Source organism: Meles meles, chromosome 6, assembly GCF_922984935.1.
Source record: "Meles meles chromosome 6, mMelMel3.1 paternal haplotype, whole genome shotgun sequence".
Classification (NCBI taxonomy): domain Eukaryota; kingdom Metazoa; phylum Chordata; class Mammalia; order Carnivora; family Mustelidae; genus Meles; species Meles meles.
The window spans coordinates 153,173,385-153,197,981 of NC_060071.1; the positions used below are offsets into that span (position 1 = coordinate 153,173,385).

General features: G+C 41.3%; 1 gene segment (V, D, J or C); it reads right to left on the reverse strand.

The window, feature by feature from the left end:
• LOC123943810 overlaps positions 1-24,597 on the reverse strand; it is a 43,914-nt gene that overhangs the window by 7,586 nt on the left and 11,731 nt on the right. The window contains 1 exon segment of the V gene segment in view: positions 3,585-3,628. Coding sequence covers positions 3,585-3,628 — 44 coding nt within the window.

A 24,597-nucleotide genomic window follows, 5' to 3' on the forward strand; every position in this document is an offset into this window, starting at 1 on the left:
ATTATGCTGAGCGAAATAAGTCAAGCAGAGAGAGTCAAGTATCATATGGTCTCACTTATTTGTGGAGCCTAACAAATAACATGGAGGACATGGGGAGATGGAGAGGAGAGGGCGTTGAGGGAAACTGGAAGGGGAGATGAACCATGAGAGACTATGGACTCTGAAAAACAACCAGAGGGTTATGAAGGGGCGGCGGGAGGGGTGGGGTGGGGTGGGCGGTTGAGGAATCAGGTGGTGGGTAATAGGGAGGGCATGTACTGCATGGAGCACTGGGTGTGATGCCAAAACAATGAACACTGTTATGCTGTAAATAAGCAAATAAAAATAAATTAATTAATAAAAAAAAGAAAAAAAAAGAAAAGGTTTACATCAACATCTGCGAGGAGAACACAGGCAGTAACCTCTTAGATCCTCATCTGCAGCAACTTCTTGCAAGATGAGTCTCGAAAAGCCAGGGAAACAAACAAAAAGGAAATTTTGGGACTTCATCAAGATAAAAATCTTCTGCAATGCAAAGGAAACGGTCAACAAAACTAAAAGGCAACCTATGGAATGGGAGAAAATATTTGCAAATGACACTACAGACAAGGGGTTGATATCCAAGATCTATAAAGAACTTACTAGACTCAAACCCCCAAAACCAAATAATCCAGTCAAGAAAGGGGCAGAAAGGGGCACCTGGGTGGCTCAGTGGGTTGAAGCCTCTGCCTTCGGCTCAGGTCGTGATCTCAGGGTCCTGGGATTGAGCTCCACATCGGGCTCTCTGCTCCGCGGGGAGCCTGGTTCCTCCTCTCTCTCTGCCTGCCTCTCTGCCTAGTTGTGATTTCTCTCTGTCAAATAAATTAAAAAAATATATTAAAAAAATAAGAAATGGGCATAAGGCATGAATAGACACTACTCCAGAAAAGGCATGCAAATAGCCAACAGATACATGAGAAAATGCTCCACATATCTTGTCACCATGGAAATATAAATCAAAACCACAATGAGATATCACTTTTCATGGGTTAGAAAGGCTAAAATTAATAAGACATTGAATGACAAATGTTGGAGAGGATGTGGAGAAAGGAAAATCTCTTATGCTCTTGGTGGGAATGCAAGTTGATACATCCACTTTGGAAAACAGTGTCTAGATTCCTCAAAAAGCTAAAAATAGAACTACCCTATAACTCAGCAATTGCTCCACTACGTATTTACCCTAAAGACACAGATGTAGTGAAAAAAGGGGCATATGAACCCCAATATTCATAGGATTAGTGTCCACTATAGTGAAACTGTTCAAGGAGCTGAGATGTCCTTCCACATATGAATGGATAAAGAATATGTGGTCCACATACACAGTGGAATATTATTCAGCTGTCAGAAAGGATAAATACTTACCACTTAATCGACTTGGATGGAACTGGAGGGTGTTATGTCAAGTAGAATAATCAAGCAGAGAAAGATAATTATCCTATGGTTTCACTGCTATGTGGAACATAAAGAATAGTGAGGAGGACCACAGAGAAAGTCAATTCTCATACGGTTTCACTTACCTGTGGAGGATAAAGAATAACATGAAGGACATTAGGAGAGGGAAAGAAAGAGTGAATTGGGGGGAATTGGACGGGGATATGAAGCATGAGAGACGGTGGACTCTGAGAAATAAACTGAGGGTTTTGGAGTGGAGAGGGTGGAGGGAAGGGTGAGCCTGGTGGTAGGTATTAAGGAGGACACTTACTGCATGGAGCACTGGGTGTGGTGCATAAACTGAATCTTGGAACACTGAAAAATAAATAAAATAAAATAAAATAAAATAAAATAAAATAAAATAAAATAAAATAAAATAAGAAATCCGAGATAGAGACAAACCATGAGAGACTCTGAATTCTGAGAAACAAACAAGGATTACAGAAGTGAGGGTAGTGGGGGATGGGACAGCGAATTGATGGATACTAATGAGGGCAGGTGATGTGATGAGCACTGGTGTTATACACAACTAATGAATCTTTAAACACTACCTCAAAATTAATGATGCACTATATGTTGGCTAAGTGAACATTAAAAATGAATATAGACTTTTTTTCACTTTTTTAAAAATTTCTTTTCAGTGTTCCAGAATTCATTGTTCATGCACCAAGGAAATAAGGGCTTTGACTGACACACAGAACTACATAGACTTCCTTATTATTTAATTGGGCCATTTCTCTTTCATTTTGATAAATTTAGGTAGAGGATTCTCAAATGTATTGTGGCTTTTTCCCCCAAAGTATCACGTGACGTGATGAGCACAGGGTTTTATACTGAACAGATGGATCATTGAATATTATATCAAAAGCCAATGATGGGGCGCCTGGGTGGCTCAGTGGGTTAAAGCCTCTGCCTTCATCCCAGGTCATGATCTCAGGGTCCTGGGATTGAGTCCTGCGTTAGGCTCTCTGCTTGGCAGGGAGCCTGCTTCCTCCTCTCTCTCTGCCTGCCTCTCTGCCTACTTGTAATTTCTCTCTGTCAAATAAATAAATTAATTAAAAAGAAGCCAATGATGTATTATACCTTGGCTAATTGAATTGGAAAAAATGTATGCAGGCCCTGGTTTCTTTGATCTGTTCTGTGTTTCTTAGTTTCTTTATAATTTCTTTCTGCTCTAATCTTGCTAGTTCCTTCCTTCTGCTTTATTTAGGATTCAGCTGTTGCTCTTTCTCTAGCACCTTTAGCTGTAAAGTTAGGTTGTTTATTTGAGATTTTTCTTGCTTCTTGAGGTCTTCCTGTATGCTGTGTATTTCGATCTAGGACCACCATTGCTTCAGAGAAATGACAGGATGGTGATAGAGGTTTTCTACTCTTTTCTTCAATTTAATTTTATTTTTTCAGTGAAGGTTTTATACTCATGTGTGTGTGTGCGTGCACGTGCACGTGTGTGTGATATTCTGGCTCTGCTGGATGTTCTTATGATCCACTGTGAGTGACATTGATATTCTTATAAAGGTTTTGTTGACCTGCATCAGGGTATTTGTAATTTATTGGTATTCAAGGACAAGAGGAAACTAATGTATTTGACTATGTGTTTTGTGCATGTTATTATATTTGTCTTCCCATTACAACTAAGTTTCTAAGTCAGAGCGTGAATAGGTAAGCACAGAATAATGTCAAAGAGGCTTCCTTGAGGAAACTGTAGTATGGAGAGGAAACCCCAGACCCTGACAGGAAATATTCCATAACCTCCAACGGACCTGCTCCTGGGATTAAAGACAGAAGTGGTGATTAAAGTACACCCTCTACTGGTCTGACATTCGTGTAGTTTAATGTTTGTGTCTGGGATCACACTGATGTCCCCTCACTGTGTCCTTCGCACAGTAATTCATGGCCATGTCCTCGGCTCTCATGTTGTTCATCTGCAGATACAGCGTGTTCTTGCCATTGTCTCTGGAGATGGTGAATCAGCCCTTCACAGAGTCTGCATAGTATATGCTACTTCCATCATTGTTAATATATGCGACCCACTGCAGCCCCTTCCCCGGAGCTTGGCAGAACCAGTTCATGTTGTAGCTGCTGAAGGTGAATCCAGAGGCTGCACAGGAGAGTCTCAGAGACCCTCCAGGCTTCACCAGGTCTCCCCCAGACTCCACCAGCTGCACCTCACACTGGACACCTGCAGACACAAGACATCCTAGTCAGGAATCCATCACACACCCATGGTTTCTCTCACTCATATCCACTCACAACCTCAGTGTCTCTCGTTCCCCATAAAATACATTTTAAAGGAGCAACAGGGAAAACCCAGCCAAGCACAAAGTCCATGGTGTGTTCTCTGTGTCCTGTCCTGATCAGTGAATGTGGACACCTGGAAATCCCAGGACTGGGGCTCCTCTCCCAGCTGCATGGTCCGGGCTGGGCTGTTCTATTCAGTGGAGGGAAGACCCTATTTGCATGTCCTCTGAGTATACAGTTAGCTCCAGATGTAGGTTCAATTCTTTGCAAGTTAAAAACAGATTGCATTGTTTGTGGATCACTTTGTTTAGATGGCACTTTGACAATATGTAGTATTATTTTTGTTTGTGTGTGTGTTTGTTTGTTTGTTTAAGAAATGCATTTATTGGGCACCTGGGTTGCTCAATGGCTTAAAGCCTCTGCCTGTAGCTCAGGCATGATTCTGGAGTCCTGGGATCAAGCCCTCCATCGGGCTCTCTGCCCAGCCGGGAACCTGCTTCACTCACTCCCATCCGCCTCTTTGCCTATTTGTGATCTCTGTCTGTCAAATAAATAAATAAAATATTTAAAAATGCATTTATTGGTAGGACACATTGATACAGGGCATCAATATTATAAATTCCCATTCAGAGTTATTAATTCTAGCAGTCAATTTGAAATATACCTTTAATATATGAATGAATAGACTTTGCCAGAAGTACTAGAATTATCAGTTTCCAAGCTTTCTATTGTGTTCCATTGTCCTATGTGTCTGTTTTAAAGCTAGTGCCATACTGTTTTGATGATAACAGTTTTGTAATCTAGCTTGAAATTGGAGTGTGGTGACTTCAGGTGGCTTAGTCACCTGTTTGGTTTCTTTCTTTAAATGTATATATATATATATATATATATATATATATATATATATATGTATATATATACATACATACATACATATATATATGTTATATATATGTTAAATATATATATTTATATATATGTTATATATATGTTAAATATATATATGTATATATGTATATATATATATGTTTATTTATTTTTAATTTCTTTTCAGTGTTCCAGAATTCATTGTTTATGCACCACAACCAGTGCTCCATGCAATACGTGCCCTCCATAATATCCACTACAAGGATCACCCAAACTCCTACTCCTGTCCTCTCCAAAATCCTCAGTTAGTTTCTGAGTCACAGTCTCTCATGGTTCATCTCCCCTTCCAATTTCCCCCAACTCCCTTCTCCTCTCCATCTCCCCATGTCCTCCATGTTATTCCTTATGCTCCACAAATAAGTGAAACCATATGATAATTGACTCTGCTTGACTTATTTCACTCAGAGGTATTCTTTTTTTTTTTTTTTTTTTTTTATTTATTTTTTTTCAGCGTAACAGTATTCATTCTTTTTGCACAACACCCAGTGCTCCATGCAAAACGTGCCCTCCCCATCACCCACCACCTGTTCCCCCAACCTCCCACCCCTGACCCTTCAAAACCCTCAGGTTGTTTTTCAGAGTCCATAGTCTCTTATGGTTCGCCTCCCCTCCCCAATGTCCATAGCCCCCTCCCCCTCTCCCAATCCCACCTCCCCCCAGGAACCCCCAGTTTGTTTTGTGAGATTAAGAGTCATTTATGGTTTGTCTCCCTCCCAATCCCATCTTGTTTCATGTATTCTTCTCCTATCCCCCTACCCCCCCCATGTTGCTTCTCCATGTCCTCATATCAGAGAGATCATATGATAGTTGTCTTTCTCCGATTGACTTATTTCACTAAGCATGATACGCTCTAGTTCCATCCACGTCGTCGCAAATGGCAAGATTTCATTTCTTTTGATGGCTGCATAGTATTCCATTGTGTATATATACCACATCTTCTGTATCCATTCATCTGTTGATGGACATCTAGGTTCTTTCCATAGTCTGGCTATTGTAGACATTGCTGCTATAAACATTCGGGTACACGTGCCCCTTCGGATCACTATGTTTGTATCTTTAGGGTAAATACCCAGTAGTGCAATTGCTGGGTCATAGGGTAGTTCTATTTTCAACATTTTGAGGAACCTCCATGCTGTTTTCCAGAGTGGTTGCACCAGCTTGCATTCCCACCAACAGTGGAGGAGGGTTCCCCTTTCTCCACATCCTCGCCAGCATCTGTCATTTCCTGACTTGTTAATTTTAGCCATTCTGACTGGTGTGAGGTGATATCTCATTGTGGTTTTGATTTGTATTTCCCTGATGCCGAGTGACGTGGAGCACTTTTTCATGTGTCTGTTGGCCATCTGGATGTCTTCTTTGCAGAAATGTCTGTTCATGTCCTCTGCCCATTTCTTGATTGGATTGTTTGTTCTTTGGGTGTTGAGTTTGCTAAGTTCCTTATAGATTTTGGATACTAGCCCTTTATCTGATATGTCGTTTGCAAATATCTTCTCCCATTCTGTCAGCTGTCTTTTGGTTTTGTTAACTGTTTCCTTTGCTGTGCAAAAGCTTTTGATCTTGATGAAATCCCAATAGTTCATTTTCGCCCTTGCTTCCCTTGCCTTTGCCGTTGTTCCTAGGAAGATGTTGCTGCGGCTGAGGTCGAAGAGGTTGCTGCCTGCATTCTCCTCAAGGATTTTGATGGATTCCTTTCTCACATTGAGGTCCTTCATCCATTTGGAGTCTATTTTCGTGTGTGGTGTAAGGAAGTGGTCCAATTTCATTTTTCTGCATGTGGCTGTCCAATTTTCCCAGCACCATTTATTGAAGAGGCTGTCTTTTTTCCATTGGACATTCTTTCCTGTTTTGTCAAAGATGAGTTGACCATAGAGTTGAGGGTCTATTTCTGGGCTCTCTATTCTGTTCCACTGGTCTATGTGTCTGTTTTTGTGCCAGTACCATGCTGTCTTGATGATGACAGCTTTGTAATAGAGCTTGAAGTCCGGAATTGTGATGCCACCAACTTTGACTTTGTTCTTCAATATTCCTTTGGCTATTCGAGGTCTTTTCTGGTTCCATATAAATTTTAGGATTATTTGTTCCATTTCTTTGAAAAAAATGGATGGTATTTTGATAGGGATTGCATTAAATGTGTAGATTGCTTTAGGTAGCATAGACATTTTCACAATATTTATTCTTCCAATCCAGGAGCATGGAACATTTTTCCATTTTTTTGTGTCTTCCTCAATTTCTTTCATGAGTACTTTATAATTTTCTGTGTATAGATTCTTCGTCTCTTTGGTTAGGTTTATTCCTAGGTATCTTATAGTTTTGGGTACAATTGTAAATGGGATTGACTCCTTAATTTCTCTTTCTTCAGTCTTGTTGTTGGTGTACAGAAATGCAACTGATTTCTGTGCATTGATTTTATATCCTGACACTTTACTGAATTCCTGTACAAGTTCTAGCAGTTTTGGAGTGGAGTCTTTTGGGTTTTCCACATATAGGTATTCTAATGTGTGAAGATAATTTTTTTTTTCATTTTTCTCTATTACATCATGTTTTTAAATTATTGTGTTATGTTAGTGACCATACAGTACATAATTATTTTTTTCCACTGTATACTCTTCTACTGCTTTGTCAAAGATTATTTCACCATTAAGGTGAGGGTCCATTCTGGACTCTACTCTGTTCCAATGGTCTATGTGTCTGTTTATATGCCAGTACCATGCTGTCTTGGTGATCACAGCTTTGTAATAAAACTTGAAACCAAGCAACGTGATGTCCCCAGTTTGTTTGTTTTTTTTTTTTTTAAACATTTCCTTTGCAATTCGGGGTGTATTCTGGCTCCATACAAATTTGAGGATTGTTTGTTCCAGAACAAAAAGATGAAAAAGATTTCCATGCTCATGGATTGGAAAAGTAAAAACACACCTGGTGTGTGTTTCACTGCTTTCCCATGTTGTCACTAATATTGATGCTGTGAACTTTGTTTAAAGCAGTGACAGCCCCTGGCACCACCAAGCTCCTTCCTTCTTTTGCTTTGGATTGTTGATGCCCCTGTGGCCACCTGTCCAACATGCACTTTATGCTCATTCTATCACGGGTACATGTTGATCTGGATGGACTGTAATTCATACAGTGCTTCTTGGATTCCTGTAAGGGTTCAGTTGATAAGCATCAGGATAATTGGGATTCATTGGTATTTTAGGACAGGAATAAACAACGTGAGTGGCTCTGTATTTTGTGCATTTTAGTATAATTGTTTCTCCATTAGAACAAAGTTTTGAAGTCAGAGAGGGAAGAGGTAAGCACAGAATCATGTGTGCAGAGAGGGTCCCTGAGGGAAACTGTTCTCTGAAGAGGAATCCCCAGACCCTGAAAGGAAACCTGCCAGTAACCTCCATATGCATCTACTCCTGGGCTTAAAACAGAACTGGTGAGTGGTGTGCACCCCCTGGTGGTCCATATATTCTCCTAGAGTGAGGCTTGTGTCTGCTCACACTGATGTCCCTTCACTGTGTCCATTGCACACAGAAATACACAGCTGTGTCCTCAATTCCCAGGCTGTTTATCTGCAGATACAACGTATTCTTGCCAGTGTCTCTGGAGATGGTGAATCGGCCCTTCACAGAATCTGCATAGTATGTGCTTCCACCATTGCTAATGTATGCAACTCACTGCAGCCCATTCCCTCTAACCTGGCGGACCCAGCTCATCCAGTAGCTACTGAAGGTGAATCCAGAGGCTGCACAGAAGAGTCTCAGGGACCCCCCCCGCCAGGCTTCACCAGGTCTTCCCCACTTTCCACCAATTTCCACCTCACACTGGACACCTGCAGACACAAGACATCCTGGTCAGGAAACTGTCACATATCCATGGTTTCTTTCACTCATGTCCACTCACAGCCTTAATGTATCTTGTTCACCATGAATTACCTTTTTAAAGAACAACAAGGAATACCCAGCCAAGCACAAACTCCATCGTGAGTTGTCTGAGTTCTGTCTTGACTACTGATTGGAACACCTGGAAATCCTGGACTGGAGCTCCTCTCTCAGCTGCAGAGTCAGGGCTGGGATGTTTTAATCAGAAGAGGGAAGGCCTCATTTGCATGTTCTCTGAGTATATAAGACATTTTCCGGTAGCATCCTCAAGATGGCAGTGACCCAGAGCAGTTGTGAGAGTACTGGGGAAGTTTGTCACCATGATATCTTTGAGGAAACCGCCCTCTTTTATTTTGTGATTTTGCTAGAGAAACTACTTAGTACCCATCATCTTCATTTTTTCACATATTCACCCCATTATTGTGATATAGGTACCAATTTTACCACTATTTTACAGGTGGATATGTGCACACTGCAGCACAGATTGGTCCAGATGTGCACAGCAGGTGAAATTAAGCCCCAGAGTCTAGTCTGTGCTCCTCACCATGGCACCTATTTGCTGCCTTTAACATTCTGCAGGGCAGAGTTGGGCATGAGATCAGCAGACTTCCTGAATTTGCAGAAATCCCAGTAGACTGATGTATGGAGACCAGGTCTTTCTGTCACAGAAACGTGGAGACACTGAGAAGCCTTGACAGAGACTCACAGAGCTGCTGAAGACACTCTGGGTTATCAATAACCACAAGGGACATTTCCACCTAATCTGTCTTTACTCATCATGGAAAACTTCAGTAAAGATAAAATAATGGAATTATTTGTTAAACAATTAACATCACAACACCTGAGATCAGAAAGCATGCTGTTAGTTAAGGACAGTTCTTTATTTCTGAAATGGAGATCATCATACTTCTACAATCCTATTTATTGTCATGATGATATCAATTATATTTATCCCAATGCTTCACCCTTGGGAAGTGTTTTCATTGCTATTTTGATGGTTTATTAAAAAAAATGGAGGACTCTTCTATATTTTTATAGATTTACAAAGTGTTTACTGTGTTTTCTCTGGGAGAAATTAACAGAGCACTTAGCTGGAAACCCTTGAGAGGAGACCAGCCCCCATCCACATCTTGTCCTGGACCATGAGCTCCATGGTTCTTGAGTCAGAGGGATTCTGAGTGCAACCTGTTGGTCCCAGTGCACCAGCAGGTGTCACAGACCCTTGCAGAGATACAGGGGCTTGTCTTTTCCCTTCCCCATTTATCCAACATATGAGGAGTTACCCTCCCAATGTAACCATTACAGATTGTCCTGTTGAAAGCATATGTCCTCATACTTATTTCCTTTACTTGAGCTCCTCACTCGGCTCCTTGGCTACAATATCCAGTTCTATTTATTGTATTCAGACGTGAGCAGGAATCTTGGATCAAGTCCCTATGATCTATCAGGTGCCCTCAAGCCGCTGAGATCTTTCCCTCCTGAGGGTATAAATTCATAAATTCTATTGTATGGGAAATGTCCCCTCTCTCAGTAAGGTGAGGGCCAGCTGCTTGTCCTGGGAGGAGTAGTCCTAGATACCGTGTCTCTATATGTTTCCAATTATATTTGATGTGAATCACTAATGAAATTGCATTGGTCTGGGAATTCTCTTCAGCAGGTATTGGATTTTAGTCATTCCAACAGGTATGAGATGACATCTTTCCATGATTTTAATTTTTGATTTCCTGATAATGATTGACATTGAGCGTCTTTTCATGTATCTGATAGCCATCTGGATGTCGTCTTTCCATAAGTGTTTATTCCTCTTCTGCCCATTTCTTAACTACATTATTAGCATGTTGTGTATGGTAAATTTTTATAGATTATGGATATTAAACTTTATCAGATATGACTTGTGCAAATATCTTCTCTCATTTATGACTCATATGTGGAATTTATGAAGGAAAACATATGAACATAAGGGAAGTGGGAAAAAGCAAAAGAGGAGGGAGGTAAACAACCACAAGTAATTCTTAGTAATTGAGAACAAACTGCAGGTTAATTGAGGGAGACGAGTGAGGATTGGGGAGATGGACGATGAGCATGAAAGAAGACGCCAGTTTTGATGAACACTGGGTATTGTATGTAAGGGATAAATCACTGAACTATATTCCAGAAACCAATATTACACCGTGTGGTAACAAAATTTAAATTTAAAATGAAATAAGAAAAAAAAAAACAGCAGGTACTGGAATACATGTGTGGTGTCAGGCAGTGAGGACCAGGGGGACAACACATCATAAACATGCATCCTAAAGCTTGGGCTTGTCTCCTGCAGAGGAATGGGAGGTGCAAGCAAATACTACTTGACCCTTGTCCATACTTCCTGAGTTCTCAGATGCACTGCTGTGAACCAGCCTGGCCCAGGAGCTCAAGATGACAACACTTGGTCAGGATGTGGGATGCAAGGTGTTTGGACAGATGCCAGTTAGGTGTGGGCACAGATGAGTTAGGAAATGTCGACCCATATGGCACCACACAGAGTGGCATGAGTGTTTTATTCAAGTAATGTCCACAACCAGTTAGGGAGAAAATGGATAAATGCAAAAAATTGAATCTCATTACTCTACATCCCAATGGTTATGACATTTGAGACACAATTTCTTCCTTTCCACCTAAATTAGAGAAAATGTTAAAATTATTCTGAACCTTAAAAACCATTCACTAAATATATGAGCATAGATTGTCTGTTAGTTGTTAAAAGTACCTGCCTTTTGTATTTCCCAATGCCGAGTGACGTGGAGCACTTTTTCATGTGTCTGTTGGCCATCTGGATGACACTCGGCATCAGGGAAATACAAATAAAAACCACAATGAGATATCACCTCACACCAGTCAGAATGGCTAAAATTAACAAGTCAGGAAATGACAGATGCTGGCGAGGATGCGGAGAAAGGGGAACCCTCCTCCACTGTTGGTGGGAATGCAAGCTGGTGCAACCACTCTGGAAAACAGCATGGAGGTTCCTCAACATGTTGAAAATAGAACTACCCTATGACCCAGCAATTGCACTACTGGGTATTTACCCTAAAGATACAAACATAGTGATCCGAAGGGGCACATGTACCCAAATGTTTATAGCAGCAATGTCTACAATAGCCAAACTATGGAAAGAACCTAGATGTCCATCAACAGATGAATGGATAAAGAAGATGTGGTATATATACACCATGGAATACTATGCAGCCATCAAAAGAAATGAAATCTTGCCATTTGCGACGACGTGGATGGAACTAGAGGGTATCATGCTTAGTGAAATAAGTCAATCGGAGAAAGACAACTATCATATGATCTCCCTGATATGAAAAGTACCTGCCTTTAGTTGTTTTATGTTAGAAAAATACCACATACATGTAGAATATTATTTTTTTATGAAATGTAAAATGCAATGGTGACAAGCATATACACCACATGATTTCACACCGAAGCACTTCCAACAGAGTCTCATTTCTTCCACCACACCTGACATGTGGGCCAACCCTTCTATGGTCAGAGACTCAGGACTGGACCTTAGTCTTGCCCCTCATAGGATGTCACCTGCCCCTTTCCAAGAGCTTCCTGGCTCAATTGAGTAGAGTTGAGATACATATACTGTGCTAATGTTTACCAGTTGTGTTGTTCTTTTCTTCTGTCACATAGGACATAAACAGAAGGGCAATTATGCAAAAGTTAAAATAAAGCAAATAAATAGTCAAGAACAAAACTTAAAAATAGGCAATGGACTACATAACCCTACAAGCTATAAAATCTTAAAAATCTTAGGATTAGTTATGTTTCCAGTATGAATCACTTTATACTAATAGGAGTTCAGGAATATGGACATCTGATAGTTTGTAAACCATTCAGTTTCACAGAAGTGGTAATTAGTAAATCCTTGAATAATATCAGCTTTTTTTTTTTTGTTTGTTTTTTTTTCCCTTTTTATTTATTTATTTATTTTTTCAGCGTAACAGTATTCATTCTTTTTGCACAACACCCGGTGCTCCATGCAAAACGTGCCCTCCCCATCACCCACCACCTGTTCCCCCAACCTCCCACCCCTGACCCTTCAAAACCCTCAGGTTGTTTTTCAGAGTCCATAGTCTCTTATGGTTCGCCTCCCCTCCCCAATGTCCATAGCCCGCTCCCCCTCTCCCAATCCCACCTCCCCCAAGCAACCCCCAGTTTGTTTTGTGAGATTAAGAGTCATTTATGGTTTGTCTCCCTCCCAATCCCATCTTGTTTCATTTATTCTTCTCCTATCCCCCTACCCCCCCATGTTGCTTCTCCATGTCCTCATATCAGGGAGATCATATGATAGTTGTCTTTCTCCGATTGACTTATTTCACTAAGCATGATACGCTCTAGTTCCATCCACGTCATCGCAAATGGCAAGATTTCATTTCTTTTGATGGCTGCATAGTATTCCATTGTGTATATATACCACATCTTCTTTATCCATTCATCTGTTGATGGACATCTAGGTTCTTTCCATAGTCTGGCTATTGTAGACATTGCTGCTATAAACATTCGGGTACATGTGCCCCTTCGGATCACTATGTTTGTATCTTTAGGGTAAATACCCAGTAGTGCAATTGCTGGGTCATAGGGTAGTTCTATTTTCAACATTTTGAGGAACCTCCATGCTGTTTTCCAGAGTGGTTGGACCAGCTTGCATTCCCACCAACAGTGGAGGAGGGTTCCCCTTTCTCCACATCCTCTCCAGCATCTGTCATTTCCTGACTTGTTAATTTTAGCCATTCTGACTGGTGTGAGGTGATATCTCATTGTGGTTTTGATTTGTATTTCCCTGATGCCGAGTGACGTAGAGCACTTTTTCATGTGTCTGTTGGCCATCTGGATGTCTTCTTTGCAGAAATGTCTGTTCATGTCCTCTGCCCATTTCTTGATTGGATTGTTTGTTCTTTGGGTGTTGAGTTTGCTAAGTTCCTTATAGATTTTGGATACTAGCCCTTTATCTGATATGTCGTTTGCAAATATCTTCTCCCATTCTGTCAGCTGTCTTTTGGTTTTGTTAACTGTTTCCTTTGCTGTGCAAAAGCTTTTGATCTTGATGAAATCCCAATAGTTCATTTTCGCCCTTGCTTCCCTTGCCTTTGCCGTTGTTCCTAGGAAGATGTTGCTGCGGCTGAGGTCGAAGAGGTTGCTGCCTGCGTTCTCCTCAAGGATTTTGATGGATTCCTTTCTCACATTGAGGTCCTTCATCCATTTGGAGTCTATTTTCGTGTGTGGTGTAAGGAAGTGGTCCAATTTCATTTTTCTGCATGTGGCTGTCCAATTTTCCCAGCACCATTTCAGCTTTGTTTTTTTTTTAATTTTTTTAAATCCTTTACAGTGTTGCAGAATTTGTTCTTTATGCATCACACCCAATGCTCCATGCAATACATGCCCTCCATAATACCCATCATCAGTCTCACCCAACCTCCCACCAACCGCCCCTCCAAAACCCTCAGATTGTTTCACAGAGTCCACAGTCTCCATGGTTTGATTCTCCCTCCAATTTACCCCAACACCCTTCTCCTCTCAATCTCCCCATGTCCTTCATGTTATTTCCTATGCACCTCAAATAAGTAGAACCATGATAATTGACTCTCTCTGCCTGACTTATTTCACTGAGCATAATCTCCCCCAGTCCCTTTCATGTGGATACAAAGTTGGGTATTCATCCTTTCTGATGGAGGCATAATACTCCATAGTGTATATGGACCACATCTTCCTTATCCATTCGTCCATTGAAGGGCATCTTGGTTCATTCCAGTTTGGCTACTGTGACCATTGCTGCTATGAATATTGGGGTAGAGATGGCCCTTCTTTTCACTACATCTGTATCTTTGGGGTAAGTACCCCATAGTGCAATTGCAGGGTCATAGGGAAGCTCTACTTTTAATTTCTTAAGGAATCTCCACACTGTTTTCCAACATGGCTGCACCAACTTGCATTCCCACCAACAGTGTAAGAGGGTTCCCCTTTCATCACATACTCTCCGACACACGTTGTTTCCTGTCTTGCTAATTTTGGCCATTCTAACTGGTGTCAGGTGGTATCTCAATGTGGTTTTGATTTGAATCTCCCTGATGGCTAGTGATGACGAACATTTTTTCATGTGCCTGATAGCCATTTGTGGGTCTTCTTTGGACAAGAGTCTGTTCATGTCTTCAGCTGGTTTTCAGATGTGATTATCTGTTCTGTGTTTGTTAAGCTTGAGCAGTTCTTTCTACATCTTGGATATTAGCTCATTGTCTCTACTGTCCTTTGCAAATATCATCTCCCATTCCATGGGCTGCCTCTATGTTTTGTTGACTGTTTCCTTTGTTGTGCAGAAGTTTTGATCTTGATGACGTCCCAAAAGTTCATTTCACTTTTGTTTCTTTTGCCTTTGGAGATATATCTTGAATGTGGTTGCTGTGGCTGATATCAAAGAGGTTACTGCCTATATTCTCCTCTAGGACTCTGATGAATTCCTGCCTCTGGTTGAGGTCTTTTATCCATTTCGAGTTTACCTTTGTGTATGGTGTAAGAGAATGGTCAAGTTTCATTCTTTTACAAAGAGCATAGACCAGTGGAACAGAGTCAAGAGCCCAGGTATGGACCCTCAACTCTATGGTCAAATAATCTTCGACAAAACAGGAAAAAATAAACAGTGGAAAAAAGACAGTTTCTTCAATAAAAGGTGCTGGGGAAATATCAGCTTTGTTTAATGGAAAAATCATTCTGTGGCATGTTAGGAAGTTCAGGAGCATGAGCAGTATTTCAGTTTGCAGTTATTTTTAAGCTTTTATTTAAATTCCTGTTATATAACATAGGACATATTTAACATTGCAGAAACCTACATAACCTACCTCCACCTGCCACATCTCTGGTAACTATCAGTCTATTGTCTGTAGTTAAGAGTCTGTTCCATGTTTTCCCTCATTCTTCCCCGTTCCTTCATTCATTTTGTTTCTTAAATTCAACATATTAATGAAAGAATATGGTATTTTCTTTCACTGAATAACGCACTTAACACAAAACTCTCCAGTTCCATCCAGGTTATTGGAAATGTCAAGATTTCATTCTTTTTTGTGAGTGAGTAACATTCCTCTCTCTCTGCATATACCACCATCAATGAGTGGACACTGGGGATGTTTCCATAATTTGGCTATTGTATATAATGCTGCTGTTAATATAGGGGTACAAGGTTCTCTGTGCACTAGTCTTTTTGTGCTCTTTGGGTAAATATCCAGTCATATAATTGCTAGATACAGTGTAGTTTTACTTTTAAGTATATGGGGAATCTACATCCTATTTTCCAGAGTGGCTGTATCCTGCAAACTCCACATCTCCTGACCAGGGAATTCTACAGGGCCTCAGTTCTAAGGGAGTGGTATCAGGTCTCATTTGACAAGCCCAGCTGAGCACATCTACTTAAAACTCACACACTCTGGCTAAGCACAAAACACTGCCCACTGCAGGCAAGGAGAGGCTCTGTATACAACTGGACTGAAGGCAAGTTCTGCTAAAACAGAGAACACACACCATAGATCTTTCTGAAGCACCAAGCCCTCACCACTATCTGACCTCTTCTACATAAAGCTGTTACTTTCAGGAGGAGGAAACATAACTGACTTTTGTAACACAGAGAAGGTAGAATCTTAGAGAAAATGACAAGGTGGAGGAATTCAATTTCAGGTGCAGTTCTGGTCAACCTCAATGTAGGTTTTCTTAGATCAGTCCCTTTGACCATGCTGGGTGAGAAGAGAACTTGTGTTCTGTCTCCAGATAGAGTAGTTTGCATTCCTGATAGGATCCTGTGCATCAAGAACACTGCCATCCAGCCAAACCATTCACAATGCAACAATGTCCACTGTACTGGGATACTGAGTGCTGCTGACAATATCCCTGCCATTCTCACCCTATTCGAGCACCTCTGACTTCCTGCTCGAAGTGCCTGTCTCATTGTCGACAAATGCTTTTTTCTCTATATAACTTATTGGGTAAAATTATGTGCCTGGACTACCGGTGTCGACAGGCACTTAGTGCAAAATGATATGCTAATTAAATAATATTCAGTGGGATTTCCACATTAAAACAGCAGTTGGGATCATAGGATCACTGAATGAGAGAAGGAAGGGAAAAAAGTTTAAGCTATTCTGAAATACAACAGCAGAGTGCCATTTTGAGCCTCAATACATAAAGCACTGAGTAATTATCACACCATCCTTGAAGAAAAAAATTTGGAAGATATTGAAAAAGGAAGACACATTTCTTGGTCCCCTTCGAAAGTTGGTGTCACAGAGGAGACCTTCCCCCCACACTACAGAGAGGCACAGACATGGCTGAGTCTACAGCCTTGCACAGAAGGCTTGGATTTCGATAGGAGTGAGTGTGCTTCTAGGTGAGATTATCATTGGGTCCCTGTCATGTAACATATTTCCTTTCTGAGAGGATATGTGTATCCTCCAAACGACTGAGAACCTGAAGAGAACAAAGGCATAAGAAGGAGGAAGTCACCCCTTTTATTTCAATCTCATTGCCTGCACTGTTCATCTCCTCTTTTGCATTCGTACTCTTGGGCTGAGCAATACACCAAGGGATCTCCTGGTTCTCTGTCCAATAGCCTGAGGTTGATTTACCCCACTATCCCCACCAGATTGTAGAGGACAGAGTCTGGGACTACTCAGTCTCTCTTACCATGGGATATAATTACATATGTTCTTTTTGCAGGTGAAATTTCGGCTGGAAATAAATAATAGTTCTAGATTCTGTACATGCTTGTTGGCGTGTAGTATTATCAGCCTTTTTATATTGAAACCAATCTTAGTGGAGATGTAGTGGTATTTTGTGAGTATGAAAAAAAGTGATGTACACAATTACCTCTTTCTAGAAGAATAGGATATTATGTTGATACATGTTCCTTGAAGAACTGCTAAGATTAGTGCTATCATCATGGGTATAGAGGATGCAGGTGTGGTGATGGTTACCCCATGCCCATTCCTATGTCCAGTTTGTGCTGCACAAGTTGTTAAGAGCTGTGGCAGTCCCCTATAGGTAAATCACAGTCTTGGACTGTAAAATTTTGGAGGAAAGCCCTGCCAGTGTTTGAAGATCATGATTATTCTTTGGAGAAATAACTGGAAGCCTGTTCCTGGATCTTGGGAACTATATGTTCAAGCCTGAGTCACTAGGTTGTCATGGAAATTGAGCTGTCCATCTTGAAGTGGGTGTTATTTGACTGTCCAAGCCATCAAGTGGAGCATGTACAGTGATACTCCATCAGCTTTTAGAAGAAATGAGGGTGTCTTAAGACATCCTGAAGACACAAGTAAGTCACATGAAGTATTTTCCACATGCCCATGATCCCCCGTCCTGCTATGCTGCTTTTTCTCTCCCAGCCTTCACATGTGGCCTCATGGGGAAAGTCCTATAATTTCTTCAGAGGGGAAGAAAAAGTTGAAACTTGTTCATATTTGTTTCTGCATGATATTTAGACACCAGTTAAAGGTGGAACTCAGTAGTCTTATCATGTTCTCCACCTCCCTGGAGCAGCTGTTTTATATGAGAGAAATTCACTCATGAAGACAGGATTGCATCATTGATTCAGTGGCAACTTCTTGCAAATTCGAGGCAAAGTTGATTTCCTTCATGGTCATCCTGCAAAGTAATGGACTGGGACAGGCTCTAGAGTTAGCTAACAATGAAGAGAATACGACATTGGTAAAATATTAAAGCAGCTATAAATACCAGTTTTCATTCATTTCTGGTTACAAAAATGAAGACCTTAGCTATTATGCTTATTTCCTCCTTAATTTTTATAAATGTGTGTGTATTGTGTGTTGTTCCCTCTCCTTTTTATTTGCCATGTAACAAAAAATACAGTTGGCTTTATATCATTGTATTTATGAATTCTTAATTACTAATTATAATATTTAAGTTGAAGGAAATCAATGAGGAGAGAAAACACCGCTGAAGGGCTTCACTTCCTCTTCTGGGGAAGGTTTTAGATCGTTTTGGTTGTATGCGGGATACTTGTATCACATATGGTGAAATTGTGACTGTGTTATTTTCTTTGTTTGCAGAATGAGTGTGATTAAGGCAATGAAATATAGATGCCCAGTTTGTGGGAGGTGGATAATTGATGGTTAACGCAATGTGTCAATGTGACTGGGACATGGATGAGTGGATTGAACATTGTTTCTCTGGGGCTTTGTGAATCTGTTTTTAGGAGAGATTGATGATTTTATCCATGGTCTCTGTGTACGTGGGCATCATCCAATACATTAAGGTTCTGAATAGAATAAAAGGTTGAGGGAGTAGGAATTCCCTCACGTTTACTTTCTGTGTGCATGCTTGAGCAGGGACACTGGTCACCTCCTGCCCTTGGATACAGTTACACCTTCAAGTCCCCAGGATCTCTGACTAGACCTCACTGAGAATCTGATAAGGCTTTCATCCCTGGCCATCCTGGGTCTCCACCTTGTGATATTAGATCATGGGACTTCTCAGACTCTCCAGTGATGTATGCCAATAAGCTATGGGTTCTGTTCCTCAGGAGAACTATGACTAATACATGGAGATTTTAGAATTTTCTCGTGGCTTACTGTAACTGACAAAATGTGTCAGGCATATGAAGGCCTAACAATCAAAGTCCTATGAAGGAAGTGTCTTCTGTGTTTGGGACAAGATCTGGGTGAGGATATTGAGGAGTGAAGAGCTGATGAAGAAATTAACAGATCTCAGAAGGGAGAGACCCCTGGTCCGTGGACACTGATGGAAGAAACCTGCTTCTGTTCATTCTGGGGGTGATTCTTAGAGCCTTGGAGAAGCAGGAGTGCAGATGAGAGTCTCAGGATGATGTCATCTTTTCAAAACACAGAGCAATAATGATTTTGTCAAAGGAACAGCCTAATGAATGAGTACATTTGAAATGTAAAATTAAAAATTAATTTATGTCTAGCATATGTATATACTGAAGTCAGTGATGGATAATCCCAAATACTGGTACTTTGTCCATCATTCAATTTTATTATTTATTAATATTTATTTAATTGTTTTATTAAAATATTTAATGAGTGCTTGGGGTGCCTGGGTGTCTCAGGGGGTTAAAGCCTCTGCCTTCAGCTCAGGTCATGATCCCAGAGTCCTGCTATCAGGCTCGCCATCAGCCTCTCTGCTCAGCAGGGAGCCTGCTTCCTCTTCTCTCTCTGCCTGCCTCTCTGCCTACTTGTAATCTCTGTCTGTAAAATAAATAAATCCAATCTTTCAGGAACCTGGGTGGCTCAGTGGGTTAAGCCTCTGCCTTCGGCTCAGGTCATGGTCTCAGGGTCCTGGGATCGAGTCCCACATTGGATTCTCTGCTCAGCAGAAAGCCTGCTTCACTCTCTCTCTGCCTGCCTTTCTGCCTACTTGTGATCTCTGTCAGTCAAATAAAAAAAAAAATATTTTAAAAAATAAGAAAATAAATAAATAAATAAAATCTTTAAAAAGTAAATAAAATATTTAATGAGTGTTTGATGGTATTATATCATATTTAATATTTAATGATAATACTTTATTAAAATATTTAGTAGATTACCCTAGAGATGTTTAAGCTATGCATTTATTTATAGTTATATATTAAAATCCAGTTGCTTTATAGTTAGAAATATCAAAAAATTTTCATAAAATCTAGAAGGATAAGAGTAAATAGTTGCACATTATTATTTCTTTGGAATATATATTTTTCATCTTTTATTTTCAGAGAACATATAAAATATATTTTAGTGTAAAAATTATTTCAATATGAAACTTAATGATTATAACTTATAATACTAAGAAAATATCAGAACCTGTTAAAAATCTAGACCCTCAAGCCCAGTACATAATTTTCTAGCTGAGAAGGATAACAATTCACCCTCTATGACTGTAGGTAGACTTACCCTGTATTTGGTGGCCCTGAGCACCCCTTGATGTTCTGAGCGCCCCCTAGTGACCCAAGCGCCTACTGGTGACTCATCGCCCCCTGGCGTCCTGACTGTACCTGCAGCCCCGCCTCTCCTGTGTCCCTGCAGGAAGGTTTGGCTCTGGTCTAACACTGACATGCCCTCACTAGGTGTCTACACAGTAGTACAGGGCCAGGACATTGGTGGCACTGAGATCAGTCAGCTGCAAGAACTCTTTCTTGGATGTGACTCTGGAGAAGGACATGTGGCTCTTGTTGGATGAGCTGTCACGTGTGCTTTACCTATGATTTATACCAACAGAGAATCCAGAAACAACAATGGTGAGGAGCAGGGTCTGTGAGCCCCTCACCAGTCATGGGCCTGACTCCTGAAGCAGTACCTGTGACAGGACCCCTGGGCACAAAGCCCAGTCACTCATGATACACACAGCCATCCCAATGGTCCCCTGTCTGACATCTGGACCATCTCCTTGGAGAGCTGTCACCAGACACAGAGAAGGGCCTAGAAAATCATATTCCTCCAGACCACAGCTCTGCCTTCTCCAGAGACCTCACCCTGTCTGAAGAGAGAGCTGTGAACTCCCACGCCTGAGAGTGGATTTTACCCTAGAGGTTGAGGAGAAGTTTGCATGTGTGGGAGAGAGCCCGTCCTTGGAAGTCGACAGGGACAGAGTCAGGTTCCTGTGGACCTTCCAGGACCACCTGTGGGTATCTCCTTGCTGAACTCATGAGGCATGCTCATCTGGGATGGTTGAGCCCTTGGCCTATGAGCTGTGTTGGAAGCAGGTAAATAAATGGCCTCACTTTCTGAGCATAAGAATAAATGTTGAATAAACGAGTGATTCAAAATTCATTTTAATCTAAACTATTTTTCAAAAAGATACTTAATGGGATCCACACTTTGTAGCTACAGCTTTCCAAATGAACAACTCCCTGCAGAGCATGGGTGCATCTGGAGACCTTTGATCCTAATGGTCTCTTCTGATGGGCTTTGTCTGCCAAGATGTCTGCAAAACCTGTAAGCAGTATGTTTGTTCTCAAGTGCATGGACACCAACACGAGGCACCTATGCTGTGATCTGCAGATACAGTTCTGATATTTGGAGGGTGCCTCCCTTGTCCTGAGAAATCCACCTCACACAGGGGCCTGTTATCTCTGGAAGGGGATCTTGCTTTAAAGAAAAGTGAGTAACTTTTCTCTTATGCAGCACAGAGATGATCATTAATTCAGGCATGGAGTTAATGACACTCAAATACTATCCGGAAGGAAATGGTGTTAATGACCCAGAGATTATTAGGATCTAAAAATTAGATGTCTAATAAGAGATTGTGCAGATTCTGATCATATTCCTCAAAGACTTGTAGCAAGAAGATAAACGCTGTGTTGGATGAATAGACTTCGAATCGAGATCAGATGACTATAGAACAGATAGATGACAGGTGGATACTTAGATAATTTTATATTATTTTTAAAGACACCAGAGCAGAATCGTATCATTATGAACACATAAAGTGGAGTTTTCATAATTGTCAATGTTTTTAAACCATATTTCCATGGTGAAAGAATACTTTGGTGACAACTTTGGGTGGACACCTAAGTAAGGGTATGTGTCATATTTTTAATGGATAAACTCAGCTTCCACTTAGGGTGGTGATGGTTCCTGGAGATATTGGTTGTTGTGCTATTCTGTGTAAGCTCTGGAACAACTCTTCCCCTATAACACCCCATGGCATATACCTTTGATACTTAAGACATATCATAAGCAGGATCACGTCTTTAAATGGAGAGGACGTAAATAAGATCATTTGTGTTATTTAGCATCTTGCAGTGACTGAATCAATGAACGTTAAGGGGTACCTGAACCATTTCCCCAGAGTGTGAGGTTATAAGGGAAATTGAGACTCGGAGGCAGGGAAGCAGAGGATCCCTAAGCATGGGTTTGTTCACAGCAACAGACGCTGCAGAGCCCTAGAGGAATCTATCACTTTAGAGACTCTCTCTGCACCTACATCTGGGGCTGGGACTCATGGTCAGAGGGTCCTGAGGACCCAAAGTAACCAGAGCTTACTGCTTCCATTACCTGTCATCCCACGGTCTTACTTCCCAAGGTGTTCTGAACTCAGATGTGCACAGACATATTGTTTCTGGAGTGGCTGCACCAGGGGCAATTCCAACCAACTGTGCAAAAGGGTTCTCCTTTCTGCACATCCTTGACAACATTTTTTGTTTCCTGCCTTGTTCATTTTAGCCATTCTCACCTGTGAAGTCATATCATATTGCTGTTTTGATTTTTATTTCCCTGATGCTGATGATTTGGAGCATTTTTTTATGTGTCTGTTGGCTATTTGTATGTCTTCTTTGAAGAAATGCTTGTATTGTGTTCTCCCCATTTTGTGGCTGGATGAATTGATTTTGGGTGTTGAGTTCAATAAGTTCTTCGTAAATTTTAGGTTTTAATCCTTTTTTTATCACATTCTATTATCTAATTTATAGTAAATCATTAGTTTTTTTTACATCATTAGTTTTTGATGTAGTGTTCAATGATTAACTAGTTGCATTAAACCCCATGTCCATTTGATCATGTGCCCTCCTTAACACCCATCACCCTGTTACCCCATCTCCCCATCTCCCTCCCTTCTGAACCCTCAACATGTTACCCGGTGTCCAGAGTCTCTCATAGATTTATTCCCATTCGGTTTTCCCCCCATTCCTCTATTGTCATTTGCACTATTCCTTATATTCCACATATAAGTGAAACCATGTGATAATTACCTTTCTCTGCCCGACTCATTTCACTTACAATAATACCCTTCAGTTCCATCCATGTTGATACAAATGTTGGGTATTCATCCTTTCTGGAGGCTGAGCAATATTCCATTGTATATATGAACTTCATCTTCTTTATCCATTCATCTGTTGAAGGACATCTGAGCTCCTGACACATTTTGTCTACTGAAGACATTGCTGCTGTGAACATTGGGGTGCATGTGCCCATTTTTTTCACTACATCTCTACTATGTGGTAAATACCTAGTAGTGGAATTGATGGGTTGTAGGGTACGTCGATTTTTAACGTCTTGAGGAAACTGCATACTATTTTCCAGAGTAGCTATGCCAGATTGCATTCCCACTAACAGTGCAAGAGGTTTATATTTCTTTGCATCCTTGCAACCCATGTTTCCTGACTCCATAATTTTAGCCGTTCTGACTTGGGTGAGGTGGTATCTCATTGTAGTTTTCATATATTTTTCCCTGATGCCAAGTGATGAACATTTTTTCTTGCATCTGTTTGCCATTTGTCTGTCTTCTTTGGAGCAATATCTATTTGTGTATTCTACCAATTTCCTGCCTGGATTATTTGGGTGTTTTAAGGTGTTGACTTTGATAAGTTCTTTATAGATCTTGGATAATAACCCTTAATCTGGAGAGGAAGATGGCGAGGAAGTAGGAGGAGGCACCATTTCAACCTGTACCTAAAGTGAGCTGATTACCTACCAAAGAACTCCAACCACCCATGAAATCAGCCTGAGATCAGAATTATACACGTCTGGATCTCTACTGGAGCAGAAGACGCCAGTGGCAGGTAAAGCAGACTGGGAGCATCGGACTGATATCGGAAGATAAACAAAAGGGGGAGGGAGCCACCAGAGGTGACCCATTGGAAAGTAACACCCCAACACGAGAGTGCTCTGTGTCTGGGGACCAGCATTAACTAGGAGTCTGGTTGAAAGCACTCAAAAAACAAACAGCAAAGGATCGCAGTGGGGAGGTAATAGTGGGAACCTGGGCGGTTAGGGTCAGGGACCTAAGTCCCCAGACCCAGGACAGCCTCCCCTGGCGCGGAGCCAGAGAGAGTGCTGCGGAGAAATCAGGTCTCCGTCCCTGAGCCGCCAGTGCACCTGAATGCCAGCGCGCCCGAGAAGAAGTGGGGTCTGGCTCCCATGAGGGGCTGGGAGCCTGGCCAGACGGCAATCCTGAAACGCGCGCGTCCCACACCCTCCCTTGGGATAGGTGCTCATAGGCGCTAGCCTGGACCTCTGGCAGCCGGAAAAAACAGACATTCCCAGCCCGGGACAGCGGGAAAATCTCAGTGTGCGATCTCTGCTCGGAACCTCTCTGGCGGTCTGGAGCTGCCTAGACAACCACCGCTGCCCTGATTTGGGGC